The sequence below is a fragment of the Colossoma macropomum genome, unplaced genomic scaffold (assembly GCF_904425465.1).
Source record: "Colossoma macropomum unplaced genomic scaffold, Colossoma_macropomum, whole genome shotgun sequence".
NCBI lineage: Eukaryota > Metazoa > Chordata > Actinopteri > Characiformes > Serrasalmidae > Colossoma > Colossoma macropomum.
Window position 1 is genome coordinate 4,466,280 of NW_023494786.1, and position 16,791 is coordinate 4,483,070.

Genomic DNA, 16,791 nt, shown 5'->3' on the forward strand with positions numbered 1-16,791 from the left:
AGTGGAGAGGAAACAGTCTCTGCTTTGAGGGGGCGCAGAGTTCTCTTTTTACCCCTCCCCTTCCTGCACCCGAAGACATCTGTGAAACCCTGCTGGCACCTGAGGACGTTGGTGTGGCCCCGCCTGTATCAGAGGATGTTAATGTAGCCCTGTCTGGTTATGAGGACACTGGTGCAACCCAGCCTGCATCTGAGACTGATGTAACCCTGCCTGCACCCAAAGATGCCAGTGCAGCCCCACCTGCATCAGAGGATGTTGATGTAGTGCCGCCTGCTCCCATGGATGCTGGTGTGGCCCTGCCTGCATCTGAGGATGTCAATGTTTCCCCGCCAGCACCCAAGCATGTCAGTGCGACCCTGCATGTGTCTGCTGCTGGCACAGCCTCCCCTGACCTGCCAACCTCTGTGTTCCCTGACCTGTTGGCCTCCATGCCTCATGACTGGCCAGTAGCCTTGGAGTCTCCTGCCCTGATTGCAGTTTTGCTCTCCTGCCATCCTGCCCTGTTTTGGTTGTTTGACCAGATGGGAAATGATAACCGTGATGGGGCTACATGATGGAGCTATGTGCCAGGCACCTGTTCCTTGGGCTCTGATGATGGCTGCAAGAGCCAACAGGAAGGCAGATCCCAAACCCCGAGCACAGCCCATGATAACAATGGGGGAAGGATGATAACTGTGAGGGCTGGGGAGACGGTGCCCAATACCTGAGCCCTAACTCCTGAGTACCACCTCCAGTCCTGAAACAAGGCCACTTTAATAGACCTCATGTTTGATCCAAGGCTAAAGCTAGCCAGTGCATTCTCTTTCCCTCTCTGCTCAGGTGCTCACGCAGGCTTTAATGACATAGTTTTTTAAAAAATATAATTTACATGTCTTTTTTACTCATCTTAAAGCAGTTTATCATCCAAGATATGTTTGGATGTTTGTTAAGTTTATCATATCACATTGTAATTGACAATTAACTTTGCATGTATTCATGATTTTTATGTTTCAAAACTACTGAAAAAAGTACATATTTAGGTTAAACTAACTAAAAAGCGTTTGTAGTATAAATCAATTCCATATTATTCAAAGTTATTGATGTGAGATGTGCAAGTTGAGTTAGAACCCAGCACCTGAACTCATCAACAACATGATGAATGAAATTAATTTTTAATGAATTGTAATCATAAATCAACTTTGAGTGTGAAAAAGAAATCAGGATATAAATATCCAGTGTATTTTTTTCTAGATGTAAAGCTAAAGTAATGCATGGCAATTCACATTACTTCATGCTAATTATCCTGATTTAGGTCATCCCATGTGCTGTATTTACTTTACAGACTAGCTGGCTTTCATCTCACAACAGCATCTTGTGAAAAACTATCATCAGCTCTACAATCAGTAAACTCCTCCCTGACTGAGCTGGACCTCAGTAACAATGACCTGCAGGATTCAGGAATGGAGTTGTTGTCTGTTGGACTGAAGAGTTCACGCTGTACACTGAAGACACTCAGGTGAGCCTTCTGTAAATTAGATCTTTAATAAAAACACAGAGAAAGTCATAAGAATGGGCCTTATTTAGCAACCATTCTTTAGAAGAAATTTCTTCTTAAAACCCATTTACACAGTTTTTTATGAAGATTCTGACATTCACCAAATTTTACTTGGGATTTGTTCTTAGGTAAGAACAGAATCTGCGCACACTGAAGAGCAAAATTATGCAAACAATTCTGCAGAACACAACATGGATCTGATGTAGACGTATTCTCATAACTTTTCTCAGAGACGGATTTAAGAAAAGGCTTAGAAATGTTTTGGTGAATGAGGCCCAATATTCTTACATGTAATTCTTGAAAAAAAAATAAGAGGTTCTCAAATAAGATAATGTTAGTTATTTGCTTAAGATTATCTTTAAAAAATCTTCATTATTTTCTTGTGTGGGCTATGGTGCATTTTACAGCTTCCCATAAATGAAACAAGATACATTTTAAAATTGTATTAACTGTTTTCCGTTGTTTCGTTTAATCCACTCAGAAGACAGCAAAGTGGAGGAAAACATCAAACCAAGTATTTAAAAAAATTTAGCAAACAAGAATTAGTTATGTTATGTCTTTAAATGTTCAGGAGCAATGTGATGTACAGACATAGTTATAGACTGCAAATACAGTAAAACTAAATTATATCGGTGCTATAAATGCAGTTATTCAGATTTCTTCAAGTACTGATGATATCCATGACATGCACAGAAAATAAATCATAAAATGGATAATATATACTCTTTTAACATTAATAAAACTGGACACCTATTATAAGGTTTTTACACATAATGTATTTATAAACATGTTATAGTACATGTAAACATGTATATCTTATTTCTTAATGTAAATATAAAGTTACACATGGCAAACAATGTCACTTCTTTTAAAATTGATAAATTGATTCCATATTATTCAAAGTTATTGATGTAATGTGTGCAAGATGTAAGAACCCAGCAGCTGACTTCATCAGCAACATGATGAATGAAATCAATTTTTAATGATTTGTTATTGTAAAGCAACTTTGATTGTGAAAAAAAGAAATCATGTTACAAACATTAAATGTACTTTTCTCTAGAGGTAAAGATAAAGTAACTTATGGCAAGCAACATCTCTTTTTCCTAATTATCCTATTTTAAACCACACCATGTGCAATATTTACTCTGCTCTTTACAGACTAGCCGGCTGTAATCTCACAATAGCATCTTGTGAAAAACTGTCATCAGCTCTACAATCAGTAAACTCCTCCCTGAAAGAGCTGGACCTCAGTAACAATGACCTGCAGGACTCAAAAGTGGAGCTGCTGTCTTCTGGGCTGAAGAGTTCACACTGTAAACTGGAGACACTCAGGTGAGCGTTCTGCAAACTAAATCTTTAATAAAAAATATAGGTGAGCTTTCTGTTAATTAGATGTTCATTTAAAAATATATTTTATGTTTTATATATTTTGAAATTCTTGAATGTGCACTCCTATTTTCAGTGTTGTCTTTTGGTTAAATGTGCCATTTTTTGAGTAATAAATGTATTGTTCATTTGAATTGTGTAGATTTGGAGATTTTCTGATTTGGGTGGGTGGTCTTGCTCCCAGCAGAAAGTGTAATAATATATAGTATTTATTACAGTAAAATCAGTAAATATTTTTTTTATTTATAGGAATAACGTTTCCAGCTCTTATAGCATAATTTCTGCTTAATGTAGATAATAGCCCATTTTTTAAATTGTTACAGGGTTTTATAATATTAGGGTTATAGCCCCAAAATAGTAAGTAGTTTTGCTTAAATTATGTAGTACCAGTGCTTTAATGTCACGCATTTGCCAGTATCACAGCAAGATATGGACTCCAACACCCACAATCCTCAAGGGGATCACATGACTTCTGAACATACATTGCGCTCCTATCAGCGCTCTCGCTCTCCGGAGTATTAACTCTTTGCACCTGTGTTTTAGATCATATGATCAAGACAGCTTAGCATATAAGCCCGGGCTTTAGAGAGGATTAGTGCGAGGTATTGATTCTTTACGAGCCTACTGAGCGTTTATTCTGATCTATTGTCTATTGTGGATTTGACCTGGTTTTTGTGCTGTTCTGTGTTTTGATCTTTTTGGACTGTTTTTTTGACCTCCCCTTTTGTCTTACCCCTTTGGTTTAGTTCACACGGTGATCTGATCATCGTTGTGTTTGGTGGCTGCTTTTTGGTTTTGACGCACGCTTGGTTTTTTGACTACGATTTTGGTTAACTCCATTAAACTGCCTTTCGCCCTTTTACACCGCGAGCATCTGGATTCTGTTGAATTGTCACATTTAAAATACTTTTCACTTGTTTCTAATTTGTTTCTAACATGTTATTTTTTTAAATGATCAGGCACAGTGTAAAGATATTGTTTGTAATGTAATTACAGTGAAACGAAGTGATACAAATATTTTTTTCAGTTACTGCATCTCACATCAGGTGATAACATAATTATTTAAAAATAATGTGGATAATTGCATGGAAATTATGACTGCAATTATCAGAGCTGGAACATGTTTCTTTTGTGTTACCTATTAATAAAACACGGTTACTTTTTTTTATAAAACACCTAGTAGATCTAGTATGGGACTCAGACATTAGTTCAGTGACAAACAACCCCACACTGTAACACATATATCTTTATTCAACATGTTTATCTTTCTTTGTCTCTATGCATCTTATTATTTATTAGCAATAAAAAAGCATGTAACCTTTAGGTTTGTACTACTTTTTACAATTATTTTCCCAATACTTTATTATAGACGTTTTTCTATTGCAATTACTAATTTATTATTTAGTAACAGCTTTAAAATAATGTAATTCATTTTATGTAATTTTATTAATTTTATTATATACTTATTACTGATCTGCAAATTACTACCAATAATTCTGAATAATAATATAGAAATAATCCTAATCCCCATTACCAGCAAAAATTCTTTTTCTTCTTTCAGCAAAAATGTCTTTTACTCAGCCAAATCATAAACATAGTATTTTACTTGTATGATCTAATCATATAAAGATATGCAATGTTTTCATGAACACATTTTAAGTATCTTATTTTCCCTTAATTGTCATATTGCCCAGTTCTACAAAACAGTGTTGCTGCATGAACCTAATTTCTTATCTGCTTTAATTTATTCTTTTTTGCCTGATCTGTATGCTCTGGCCTCAATCACTATATTGGTAGAGCTAACACAGTAATTCAAGAAAAACTGATAGAAAAGAAAGTTTCATTAAATTATTCAGATGCAACTCTACTGTGCTTATATATGCTGAGCAGAAGTAGAGTTATTCTACCACAACTACTGGTGAAATAAGGTATTATGGGAAGCTGTAAAATCACCTATAGCTAAAGCATCAAGGGAATAAGTTTGCAGCCCCTTCAAGAGGAGATCAGGACAACCCAAAGAAGATATTTTTCAGGTTGTTGATACAGGTTATAATTTATTTCTTATATTGTTCTTCTAAACTTTGCAATAAAACCTGTTTATTTTTGAAAGACTTTAATTTTAGTTGTGAGCTTTAGCTTTAGTTGCTGTACATTCCAATTTGTTAACATAAATTGTGTTTATTTAATTTCCTCCATGTTCCTCTTCTCTCTATAACTTCATTCTTTAATGCCTCCAGGAGAAAGATGGTTTCTGCTTTGGAGTCTTTTTTCTCAGTTCTTAGTCCTCCAGTTCTTAACAATCTGTTACTGACAAACCAGGGCCAAGGCCAGGCAGCAGACAGACCATCTAAACCAACCGTCTGCTAGCTGCCTTGAGACGCCACATAGGTTTCACTCATTTGAGACTGTGTCTGTTCCAGAATCAAACAAAATTTCAGAAAACCTCAAAAAGTTTGTTCTATTAATCTAATCAATATCGGACTAGTTCAACCAATTAGCAATAACAACACCTGTCTAAAACTATGATATATATTATAATATATGAATATATATTATAAAATATATAATATATATTCATCCCCACAGTATCATGTCAAACATACTCTAACACTCTCCACAGCTAGTACAGCTGAGGTTTGTCAGACAAACAGATCTTGAATGGCCTGTCTGAAAGAATAGGCTTATACACTGCAGAAGGGCATTTTTTGTGGCACACTCAGTCTCTTCTCTCTGGTAATAATAGGAGTAATCATAAATAATTATTTAGCACAATGTTCAAATCAAATAAGAAGTAAACAGCTACTGAACTTCAGATACCATCAGCTTACAGTAGCAAAGATTTAATCATTTCTTTCTACAGAGATGTAGACTTGAGTCATATGACTTGGACCTGAGTCAGATTGACAAAAGTATCTCTAGCCACTGATTTACATCTATCTTGATGGTCAATCAAGTTTGATAATTTAAATGTCTGAAAGCATTCTGTCTAAGATGCACTAAACTAATTGTATTTGTCTCATGATCTTTTTTCTTTTAGAGTTTCCATTTAATGATAGTCTATGTCCTGATATGTTGTTTTGGCTTTAGAATGTTGCATTGCAACACGAGGTAGACCTTTTTTCCTACCCTTGTTAAGTTTGTTAAACCCCAAAAGAAAGGATCATTATTTGGCAATAGCAGCGGGGGGTTGGTCCAACGACAGTACATTGTACATGTTATCACAAGTCTTAACAGAGCTCTATATTTTAAAGATTTTTAATGATCTCTGCAGTTTAAATATTCACCACTTGGTTGAAGTTTTTTATTCACTAACTTCATATTCTAGTTTTCCATTCCACCCTAAATGGTGCAGCAGTTACTTTCTGGCACCTTGCTCCACTCTTGGAATCCAAAAATCTTCCAATATTATTTAACTTCAAATTTTTCCAGATACAAGATTTTTTTTGTCAGTTGTACTACACTTTGTGTATTTTATTATTTGTTATTGTCTTCCATGTACCATGGATTTAGCAGTTATTTTTGAAAGGGTAAAATAACAAACAAAACAGTAAACAAACAAAAAACACACTTAAAATTCTACCATACACATTTAACATGCTGTCACTGGCCTATATTACTGCTTCCATTATTTTTTACATTAAAATGTCATTACGTTTGCTAAAGAATGCATACTGACTTGTTTAGGACTCATGGTTTAGGACTTGGACTTGACTTGAGACTTGCCTGTGTTGTCTGGCTCAGGATTTAGATTTTAATGTTTTGACTTGGGATTTGACTCAGGACTCAATTGTCAACAATTGAGACTCACTGGTTACTTGCAACTTCGTGACCTGTTCCCACCTCTGTCTTTTCGTAACATTTAGAGGAATAGGCAAAACATTGAAAACACAAAATTGACCAATACAACCCTGCTGCCCTACAAAGCTAATCCAGATCTTTAACTACTACAGAGAGATTAGAATCCTTTACCTTACTTCAACAGAGCTGGTGAAAATTATTTCCTCCCCCAAACTTTCTACTTGCATACTAGATCCAAGTTCTACAAGTTTATTCAAAGATTTTTTTTTTTTCAGAAATAACCAAACGCTACCCTTGGCTATATACCAAAACTCTTAATCTAGCAGCAATGAAACCCCTGACTAAGAAACCTAATCTTGATCCCTGTGAACTTTCAAATTGATAGACTTCAAATCTTCCCTTTATATCAAATATTTTGGAGAAAGCTGTGACAAAATAACTAAGTTCCTACTTGACAAAAGATATGTATGTTTGCAGGTTGTGTTTGATCTCATTCCCACATTTGATACAGGAGACTGCGCTGTCCAGCTAGACAGACTAGAAGACCATACAGAAAACGTAACAGGAATATCTCTTTCCTGGTTCAGATCTTACCTGATCCCACCACTGGGTACTGTAGTAAAAATTCCATCAATGTCCACTGCTATGCTGATAATGTACAATTGTATATATCGGCCAAACCAAAAGATAAATTTCAACTTAACAACACTGAGGACTGTGCAAAAGACAAAAAAGATTGGATGTCAAGTAACTTCCTCCTAATCAACACAGAAGCACTTCTTGGCCCTAAAACTACTAGAAAAAAACTTTCTAAATTATTACTTAACCTTTATGCTTCTCAGTTGCATCAGGTACATCTGTAAAAAAACCTTGGTGTCATGATCAATCCTGATCTGTCCAATATTAATGTGCAAAATGTAAATAAAAACAAAATACAATGATGTGCATAAATTAAACCCTACATTGCATTGAAAATAGTACAAAGACAACAAATCAAATGTTGAAACTGAGAAATTTTATTGTATTTTGAAAAAATACATACATTCCAAAAAGTTGGGGGCAACAAAAGGCTGGTAAAGTTGTGTAGTGCTAAAAAACAACCTGGTAGTTAATTGGCAACAGGTTGGTAACATGATTGGGTATAAAAAGAGCATCCAAGAGAGGCTGAGTCTTTCAGAAGTAAAGATAAGGAGGAGTTCACCACTCTGTGAAAGACTGCATGAGCAAATAGTGCAACAATTCAAGAATAATGTTTCTCAACGTAAAATAGCGAAGAACTTCTGCTTTTCATCGTCTACGGTACATAATATCATTAAAAGATTCAGAGAATCTTGAGAAATCTCTGTATGCAAGGGACAAGGCCAAAAGCAGTATTTGATGGCTATGCTCTTTGGGCCCTCAGGCGGCACTGCATTAAAAACGACATGATTCTGCAGTGGAAATCACTGCATGGGCTCAGAAACACTTCTGAAAACCACTGTCAGTGAAAACAGTTTGTCGCTGCATCCACAAATGCAAGTTGAAACTCAAACATAGAGAAGAAACCATATATACAGGATCCAGGAATGCTGCCACCTTCTCTGGGCCCAAGCTCATTTAAAATGGGCTGAGGGCAACTGGAAATGTGTCCTGTGGTCCGACAAAGGAACATTTGAAATTCTTTTTGGAAATCATGGACGCTGGGTCCTCTGCGACAAAGACCACTTGGCTTGTTATCAGCTCACAGTTCAAAAGCCAGTATTCCTGATGGTATGAGGGTGCATTAGTATTATGAAATGAAAAATACAACAAAGGAGATCCTAAACTGTTGAGCAGCTGAAATCCTATATCAAACAAGAACAAGAAAGCATTTCACTTTCAAAACTACAGCAATTGGTCTCCTCAGTTCCCAAAAACTTACGGATTGTTGTTGAAAGAAGAGGTGATGAAAAACAGTGGTAAACATGCCCCCCTCCCAACTTTTTTGGAATGTGTTGTTGGCATCAAAGTCAAAATGGGCATATATTTTTCAAATAACAATAACATTTTTCAGTTTCAACATTCGATTTGTTGTCTTTGTAGTATTTTCTTTAAAAATATGGTTTACATGATTTGCACATGACTGCATCCTATTTTTATTTACTTTCTACACAGTGTCCCAAATTTTATGGGGTTGTACATTCATGACCTTATAAGGCAGTAGGTGAAATGTATGGACATATGTTACCCATTAAATCCAAACCCCCTTACAGAATGTGGACTGTTTGGCCCCAAAGATTTGACTTCCATACCTATATTCCTTATAAAAAAATAGGGGCTTGCAGTCTCCCTAGATTCATTGGTAGCAATTGAAAGTCTATGCTACTCCCTAGTCCAGAGCAGAGCAGAATGGTGGGTTCTCTGCTCTAGTCTGTAAGATGACTGAACTAGCATTGAAATGTGGTCACATATCAGTATTGATTGAGGTAGGGCCGAGGGAAGCACAGGCAGACCGTTCAGGCCTAACCATAGCCCATCAGAGATTTGTGTACAACCCTGCCACATAGTTACCTCCCTCTCATCAGCAGCAAGCTTTGCACTTTTCACATCATTCATGGAGAGGCCATGCAGTAAAACAGGATTTGATGTCACCTGTAACTGTAAGGGTTCAGCCGGCCCTGCCTGCTGCCGGCAGAGGGCGACCGCGGCACAGGGCCATAACTTCAGGGAACTCCAATTCCCAGAAGTCCGCGGGCTGATTAGGCCCAACGTGACACACCTGCGGACTCCTCTACTTAAGGTCAAGGCAAACAGTGGTGTTTGTCACACCTTTGTAGAGGGGTGACCGGTACGGTACTTAGTGTCAGAAAAGAAAAGCAAAGAAAAGAAAAGAAAAGAAATGAAAAGAAACTGCCCCAAAACTAAAAAAGAAAAAGAAAAGAGGGCTGAGAGAAGAAACTGCCCCAAAACTAAAAGGGAAAAAGAAAAGAGGGCTGAGAAGAGAAATTGCCCCAAAACCAAAAAAAGAAAAGAAAAGAGGGCTGAGAAAAGAAACTGTCCCAAAGCGGCTTAAAGCCATAAATAAATAAATAATAAATAAATTAAAAAAAAAGGAAAAGAAGAGGTCTGCCTTCCCTTCGTTTTTGGGGTGGAAGTGTTTTTTGTTTTTCCTATTATCTGTCCTCTCGCCTCTCTAGTTCAGCCTTTGTTTGAGCACGCTGCTCTCAGCGTCTCTTTTGTTTGCCGTTCGTCATTTTCCCGCCTTTTCTTTTCCCCCTTCCTTGAGGTGTTATTGCCAGTAGTTACCTGTGCTCCTCAGTGGCGCAGTGGCAACGCCACGAAGTCGCTGATCAATACATCGCCGGTTCGAACCTGGCTTTGGGTCACCTCATGTGCATGTTTCGGAATCACAAACAACTCATTTTTCCATTTTTTTTTCTGTTTCCATTTCTGCACTTGGGTCCGCCTCCCCGCCGTCCCTGTAACAGTAACATGACCAAAGGGAAGAACATACTGGGCATTCTTAATGAGACTACCAGTCACTGTTAAATAATCTTGATGCCACGAAAGGGCACTAAAATCATGTGTGACCCCATGAGTTTTGATAATTTGATAATTGTAATCATCATTTTATCTGCAAGAATCAAAGCTCTGGTTATTGCATAAAGCTCAGCTTGCTGAGCAGAACAAATATTTGGAAGATGCACAGACTGCAAAGAAATCTCCAACAACCTGCAAACTGCAAGGAGAGTCCCTTCCAACATTGTGAACTAGAACCATTGTGAACTCTATAAAATACAATATCTGGATGATCTAGAGGCCTATCAGAAAAAGTCAGGTCAAGTCGACTGCTTGAGCACAATTATGTGGTTCTCCATCATCTTTGGTAGGGAGCAAAGTAGCAGATTAAGAGTGATACACTCTTTTATGGTATAATTTGGATTACTTAATAGTGCTTGTGTATATTGTGTCTGACATGCTGCAGTAAAGCGTTGCATTGCTTAACTAACAAGTAATGTATGTACTGTATGGAGAGCATGTAAAAGAGTAGAATGATGGAGGAGTAAAAGGGATATAGCTTGCACTATCAGAGCAGTGGCAGCCACACTCCACAGCTTGGCAGGCCTCAGGCCACAGCATCAAGTGTTAAACTGTAATAAGCGCAGGGTCTTTGTTTGTCACCATGTTGTTTAGTGACAACTCCACTGGCAAAAAAATGTTTTTTCATGTACAAACAAATTGAAAAGACTACAATAATCAGGCAGGCTCAGTGCAGAGGTAGAATAAAGAACCTCCTTCAGAATCCATGGTTTCCATGCTGCTTTAGAGGGGCTCAGGAGAGTCCATCAATGGGCAAGCTATGAAAGCATGATCCAGAATCCAGGTACAGTAGCCTGCTGATCTCAAAAAGGAACACATTTGGGCCTTAGTAATCAGTCTGGCTATTTTCAAAACTACTTTTATACATGCTGGAGAGATGGATTTTGATGTTCCAGACAGCACATACCTCAAATATGTCAGAGTGTGCCAACAGAGTTGAAGCTTAGCATGCAACGCTTTATGTCCCCTTTCAGTAAGAGAATTGATGCAAACCTTAGTGTCCTTCTCAAATGTCTCCTTTGTGGATGAGGCCAGGAGAAGGTCATCAATATACAGCAAGAGAGTAGACCTTTCAGGAAATTCAACTGATGCCACGTCCCTGGACACTGCATGACTGAAGACAACAGGGTATTCTGTTTATCCCATAGGCACGTGCGTCCAAGTATACTGCTGATTTTGAAATGTACATGCAAACAAGTACTGAGAATAAAGATGCAAAAAAATCAAATAGAAGACTGAACAGAGATCTATGACTGTATAATAAGTAGTGTTTTATGGAATCGTACTCAGAATAGTATGTGGATTCAGCAGTAGTGGAAACATTGGAATTAATCATTCACTGCTCTCTGATCTTGGACAAACCTCCAAGTATTTCTGCCTGTTTTTGATTGCAAAATAGGCATATTACAAGGACTTATATATAATGGGTAATATTACACCATGCTCAGGAAGACTGTGAATCATTGAATTAATGCTTTCTATGGCTGTATGAGCTGGTATTGACCTGGTTATGCAGAGGAATAGACTGCAAAAAGCCCACTTCATTACGATGCTTAGCCCAAAGAGAAGGCAGAATTCACAACAAAAATGTTGGTTGTTCATAGATGGAATTCTTCACAGGAGAGATTTTGTCCAAAACCACTGGATCATCTACAGCCTCTTTAATGGTCAGCAACATACATACAAAATTAATACCCTCACCAAGATATACATTCATGACCTTATAAGACAATGGGTGGAATGCATAGACATATGTTGCCTATTAAACCTAAACCCACTTACAGAATGCGGACTGCTGGACCCCAAAGGTTTGTACAGATTTCCATACCTATGTTCCTTATAAGGAATAGGAGCTTGTGGGCACCTCAGGTTCATTGGTAGCACTTGGGAGTATATGCTGCTCCCTAGTCAAGAGTAGAGCAAAATGGTAGGTTCTCTGCTCTAGTCTGTAAGATGACAAAACTGGTGGTGATGATAGTGCTCCAACTTGTACATCATCATGCCTACTTAGATCACAAGGTGCTAGCTCATTATTAGTACCTAGAATTAATATAGGTACATCAAGGGATAAAGTATTTTCATATAAAGTGGCCCAGCTTTGGAATAACCTTCCAGTTAGTGTTTAGAATTCATACACAGCCTTAGTTTTTAGGTTTAAGCTAAAAACCTACTTGTTTAGTCAAACCCTTGGTACTGAGTTTTTTTTCGTTAGACAAAAGCTGCAGATCTCAGGGTGCATTGACATGAGTTTTATGGTACACTGAGAATATTGGTGCTGTTGTTCTGTTACTCTCATGTGTTCACTCAAGTTTGTTCATAGTGGAGCAGAGGGGCATGTACATCTCAGGGTGCCTGAGGATGTCTTTTTACTGTCTGGCTCTCTCTATTTAGTCTGTAATAGCTGAGTTTGCCAGAGTCACTGCTACAATCTGTTATCACAATATTGTGCTCAGTCACCATACAGAACTAACTGTGTGTTTCTTTGCCGAGCTGAACAACTGTCAATCCTTTGCAATCTGACATGTTTGGGTGCCCCTGTTTGCCCGCCTTCTAAACCAATTTGATCACCATGATGCTTCCTGCTGTCCAATGCTGTGCAGAAAACCTCACCTGCATGCCACTCACCCTCCTGATGATACTGGTGCTGCACTGACTCAAACTATTTAATCATAGACATTGTATCACCTGCCTCAAAATATACTGAGCTCTTCTTATATTCACACTAATATATCACCATTGTAGGCTTCTCACAGTAGTCACTAATAATCATGGATGCAACTCTTATTTACACTCCCAATAGTAGTCATTGGTTTTCACTCTTAACAATGACTAATCTCATAGATCTGTTACTTATTTTTACTCTGATAGACCTTTAATGTTAGTCATGGGTTATCATTGGTTAATCTAAATCCTCCTGTCCAATGACAGGCTGTTTTTTTCCTTTTCTCTAAATTTACTATTTTGTATTAATTATATAACTGTATTCTCTATTCATATTGTTTTGTTACTGTTTTGCTACCCAGTGCGGACCAGAGGAGGATGGGTTCCCCTTTTAAATCCTGGTTCTTCTCAAGGTTTTTTCCTATTGCTTTTAGAGAGTTTTTCCTCACCTCTGTCACCTTTGGTGATGCTCACTGGGGCTTGGACCCAGATTTTCCATAAATCTGCTTTGTGACAATGCTTGTTGTAAACGCACTGTAAAAAAATATTTTTGTTCCATCCTCTTTGATATGTGTTGATGTACATTTTAGAGAAATTAGCTTGCTGTGTTTCTTCTGTACTGCAGCTGGTTTTAGCTGTATGTAAATGCCCTCTGTTCCTCTTTGTCCTTTCTTTCTGCAGATTGTCTGGTTGTATGATTACGGATGAAGGATGTTGTTCTCTGGCCTCTGCTTTGAAATCAAACCCCTCCCACCTGAGAGAACTGGATCTGACCTATAATCACCCAGGAGAGTCTGGAGTGAATCTGCTCTCTAATCTACTGGAGGATCCACACTGCAAACTGGAGAAACTACAGTGCGTTACTGACTTAGTTTCTGTATACACAGGCTGACTGTAATTATGCACATTACTGACTGTATGATGAACTATGGTGAGGTGGTGAATTGTTCTGAGTCCAGAACTCTGTAGTTTTGGAAAGGTTTATAAGATTCAGTGTGAAAACAGTGATGAGACTGCACAATCAGCAGTGACTGGTTCTCAGCTGACCTCAGAGCAGCTGTGGTTTAGTCATTGGCTGCTACATTTATTTCTGTAGAAGATGCTATATGTACCCAAAATTACTCTGGCTTCTTCAGATGTTCAGGTGTTCAGCACACATACTGAGAGTCTATGATACATATCATGCTGTTACAATAAAAATCTGAGAATTTATGAGAGTAATTAACACATTAACCTCATAAAAACCTAATCATTATTTTTCTATTTACACTGTTCATAATAGTGGTAGCTGCAGTAGCTGTTTACACTACAAGCCTAACTAGCTGTATTAGCATTGAAAATGTTAATGTTAGTTCACCGTGCAAGGGCCCAGTCCAGAGCTTGACCCACACCAGCCACCAGAGGGCGATGTGGACTTAATCAAGGGTGATCCACTACATCTGTGGCATGGTCTATTTAAGAGCAATGCTCAGTTCCATCTTCGCTCAGTCTTTGTATGAATTTCCTTGCAAACAACTTGGCTGGTAATCTGGTTAGAGACAAGAGGGTTTTTCTCTCGCATCTCTTTTTCTCTTTTAGGTTTCTTGGGACCTATCCTCTCTTTTGAGTTGCAGCTCTGTCTGTGCTTTAAAAGTGGTGGAGAGAGAGAAGAAAGCAAATAACCAAATAGCTCAAAAGGGGGAGAAAATAAAATAACTGAGTGAAGAAATTAAAAGAAAGAGTATCTTTGTTTGATGTGATTTTAAAGAAATTACGGGCAAAAGAAATTTCTGTTAGTATTTGTATTATCAGTGGTCAGTCTTATTTCCCCTTGTCTTCCTGTTTGCTTTAAGAAGGATTGCTTGGCGTTTTTGTTGTTTTTTTGCCTTGTGCTATCCAGCTTTCTTGGCAGTCCTTGGTTCTCCCTCTTGGTTCTTCAGGGGCATTGTTTAAAGCAGCTGCTCTATTTTTCCACCTATGCTGCGGTAGCACAGCAGTAGCGCATGTGCCATCGACCAAGAGGAAGTGAGTTTGATCCTTGGGTGGGCTTGTTTTCCCTTTCATTTGTGCTTTAGTTTCTTGTCTATTCTCCACTTGGGTTCTCCTTAAAGTCTATGTTGGTGGTGTTGCACTTGGTTTATGTTGGGTTCTCACAGGGGGAAGCCTGGGTTTGAATTCCCCTCTGAGTGAGTCACCTATTACAGAAAGACTGAGCCATAAGTAGGACCCAGCAGAACATTGCATGGAACAGGGTGAGCTGCAACAATTCAGAACAACTCTGGCCAACCAGGGTGTAATAGTGGGTAGGCATGAGCAGGTCCTGCAGCAGATTCTGACTCAGTTGCAGACGCTAACCCTAGCCCTACAGGCTGGTCCTGTAGTGGCAACCCCTGCTCCTCTGCACCTGCCCCTTAGCCAGCCCACCAGGACACTGTGGGACAGAATCCTTGGGTCAAGCCTCAACTGCCCCCCAAAATGTACGAAGGGGATCCGGGGATTGCTTTCCACTTCAATGCTCCTTTGGCTTTGAACAGCAACCTTCCTGGATCCCGCCAGAACAGGCAAAGGTTGCTTACATCATTGTTGTCTGGTCATGCCTTCACTTGGATATCGTGGACTTGTGCTGTGCCTTTGACCACCCGGTCTGTGGAGAGAATTCTGGTCCCCACCTCCTTTGCATATGTCAGGGTAGGAGCTCTGTGGTGTCTGGCGGCTTATTGCCTTATTTTATTTTACTTTTATCTGGACTGTAAGGTCTGAAAAATGTTTTATACTGTAATGATCTGTTTTATTCTTTATTTTATTTTTGACAAAGTTTATTGAATGTATAAATGTGTGTGTTTTTTCTTCAGGGTGGATCATGGAGGAAAGATCAGGATCAAACCAGGACTGAAGAAATGTAACATACAAACACCACAAATAGACACACAATACACACACACACACGCACATCATACACACAAACATTCTATACATCATACATCTTACACACACACACACACATCTCACAAATACATATAATTTTAAACTCCTCTAAACTGTGTGTGTGTGTTTGTGTGTGTGTTTGTGTGTGTACAGATGCTGTTGATCTCACTCTGGATCCAAACACAGTGTACAGGCATCTCTCTCTGTCTGAGAGGAACAGAAAGGTGAAGTGGGTGAGAGAAGATCAGTCGTATCCAGATCATCCAGACAGATTTGATCGCTGGTCTCAGGTTCTGAGTGTGGAGAGTCTGACTGGACGCTGTTACTGGGAGGTTCAGTGGAGCGGATGGGCTGCTATATCAATATCATACAGAGGAATCAGGAGGAAAGGAGACAGTAATGACTGTGGCTTTGGATTCAGTAATCTGTCATGGAGTCTGAACTGCACTGATAACAGATACTCTGTCAGACACAGTAATCGGATAACTGCCCTACCTGCCCCCCCCTCCCCCTCTAACAGAGTAGGAGTGTATCTGGACTGGGGGTCCGGCACTCTGTCCTTCTACACCATCTCACCTAACACACACACACTGACCCACTTACACACACTCACCACCACATTCACTGAACCGCTCTGCGCTGGATTCTATATTCATAATGACTCCTCAGTGAGTCTGTGTGAGATAGAATAACCTCTACACAGAGAGAGAGAGAAGAGACACAGACAGACACACAGACGGAAAGAGCAAGAGAAACAGTGCTGTATGGGATTGAGGTGTGGGGTCCACTCACAGTGAGCACAGCTACACTAGATGGCACAAGCATCCAACAGAAGCCCTGCATGCAGAATTCTGCAGAATAATCCTAAAGGTCCAAAGGAAAAACACCAACCAATGCATGCAGGGCAGAATTAGGCAGATTTCCTCTGTTAATAAACATTCAAAAAAGAT

General features: G+C 38.8%; 1 protein-coding gene across 1 annotated transcript in view; it reads left to right on the forward strand.

Annotated features, from left to right (window-relative positions):
- LOC118798363 (NACHT, LRR and PYD domains-containing protein 12-like) overlaps positions 1 to 16,772 on the forward strand; it is a 29,578-nt gene extending 12,806 nt beyond the window's left edge. The window contains exons 10-14 of the mRNA XM_036557801.1: positions 1,322 to 1,495; positions 2,693 to 2,866; positions 13,619 to 13,792; positions 15,769 to 15,815; positions 15,995 to 16,772. Coding sequence (XP_036413694.1) covers positions 1,322 to 1,495; positions 2,693 to 2,866; positions 13,619 to 13,792; positions 15,769 to 15,815; positions 15,995 to 16,533 — 1,108 coding nt within the window. The 3' untranslated portion in view covers positions 16,534 to 16,772. The remainder of the gene's footprint in view (positions 1 to 1,321; positions 1,496 to 2,692; positions 2,867 to 13,618; positions 13,793 to 15,768; positions 15,816 to 15,994) is intronic.
- The last annotated feature ends 19 nt before the right edge of the window (positions 16,773 to 16,791 follow it).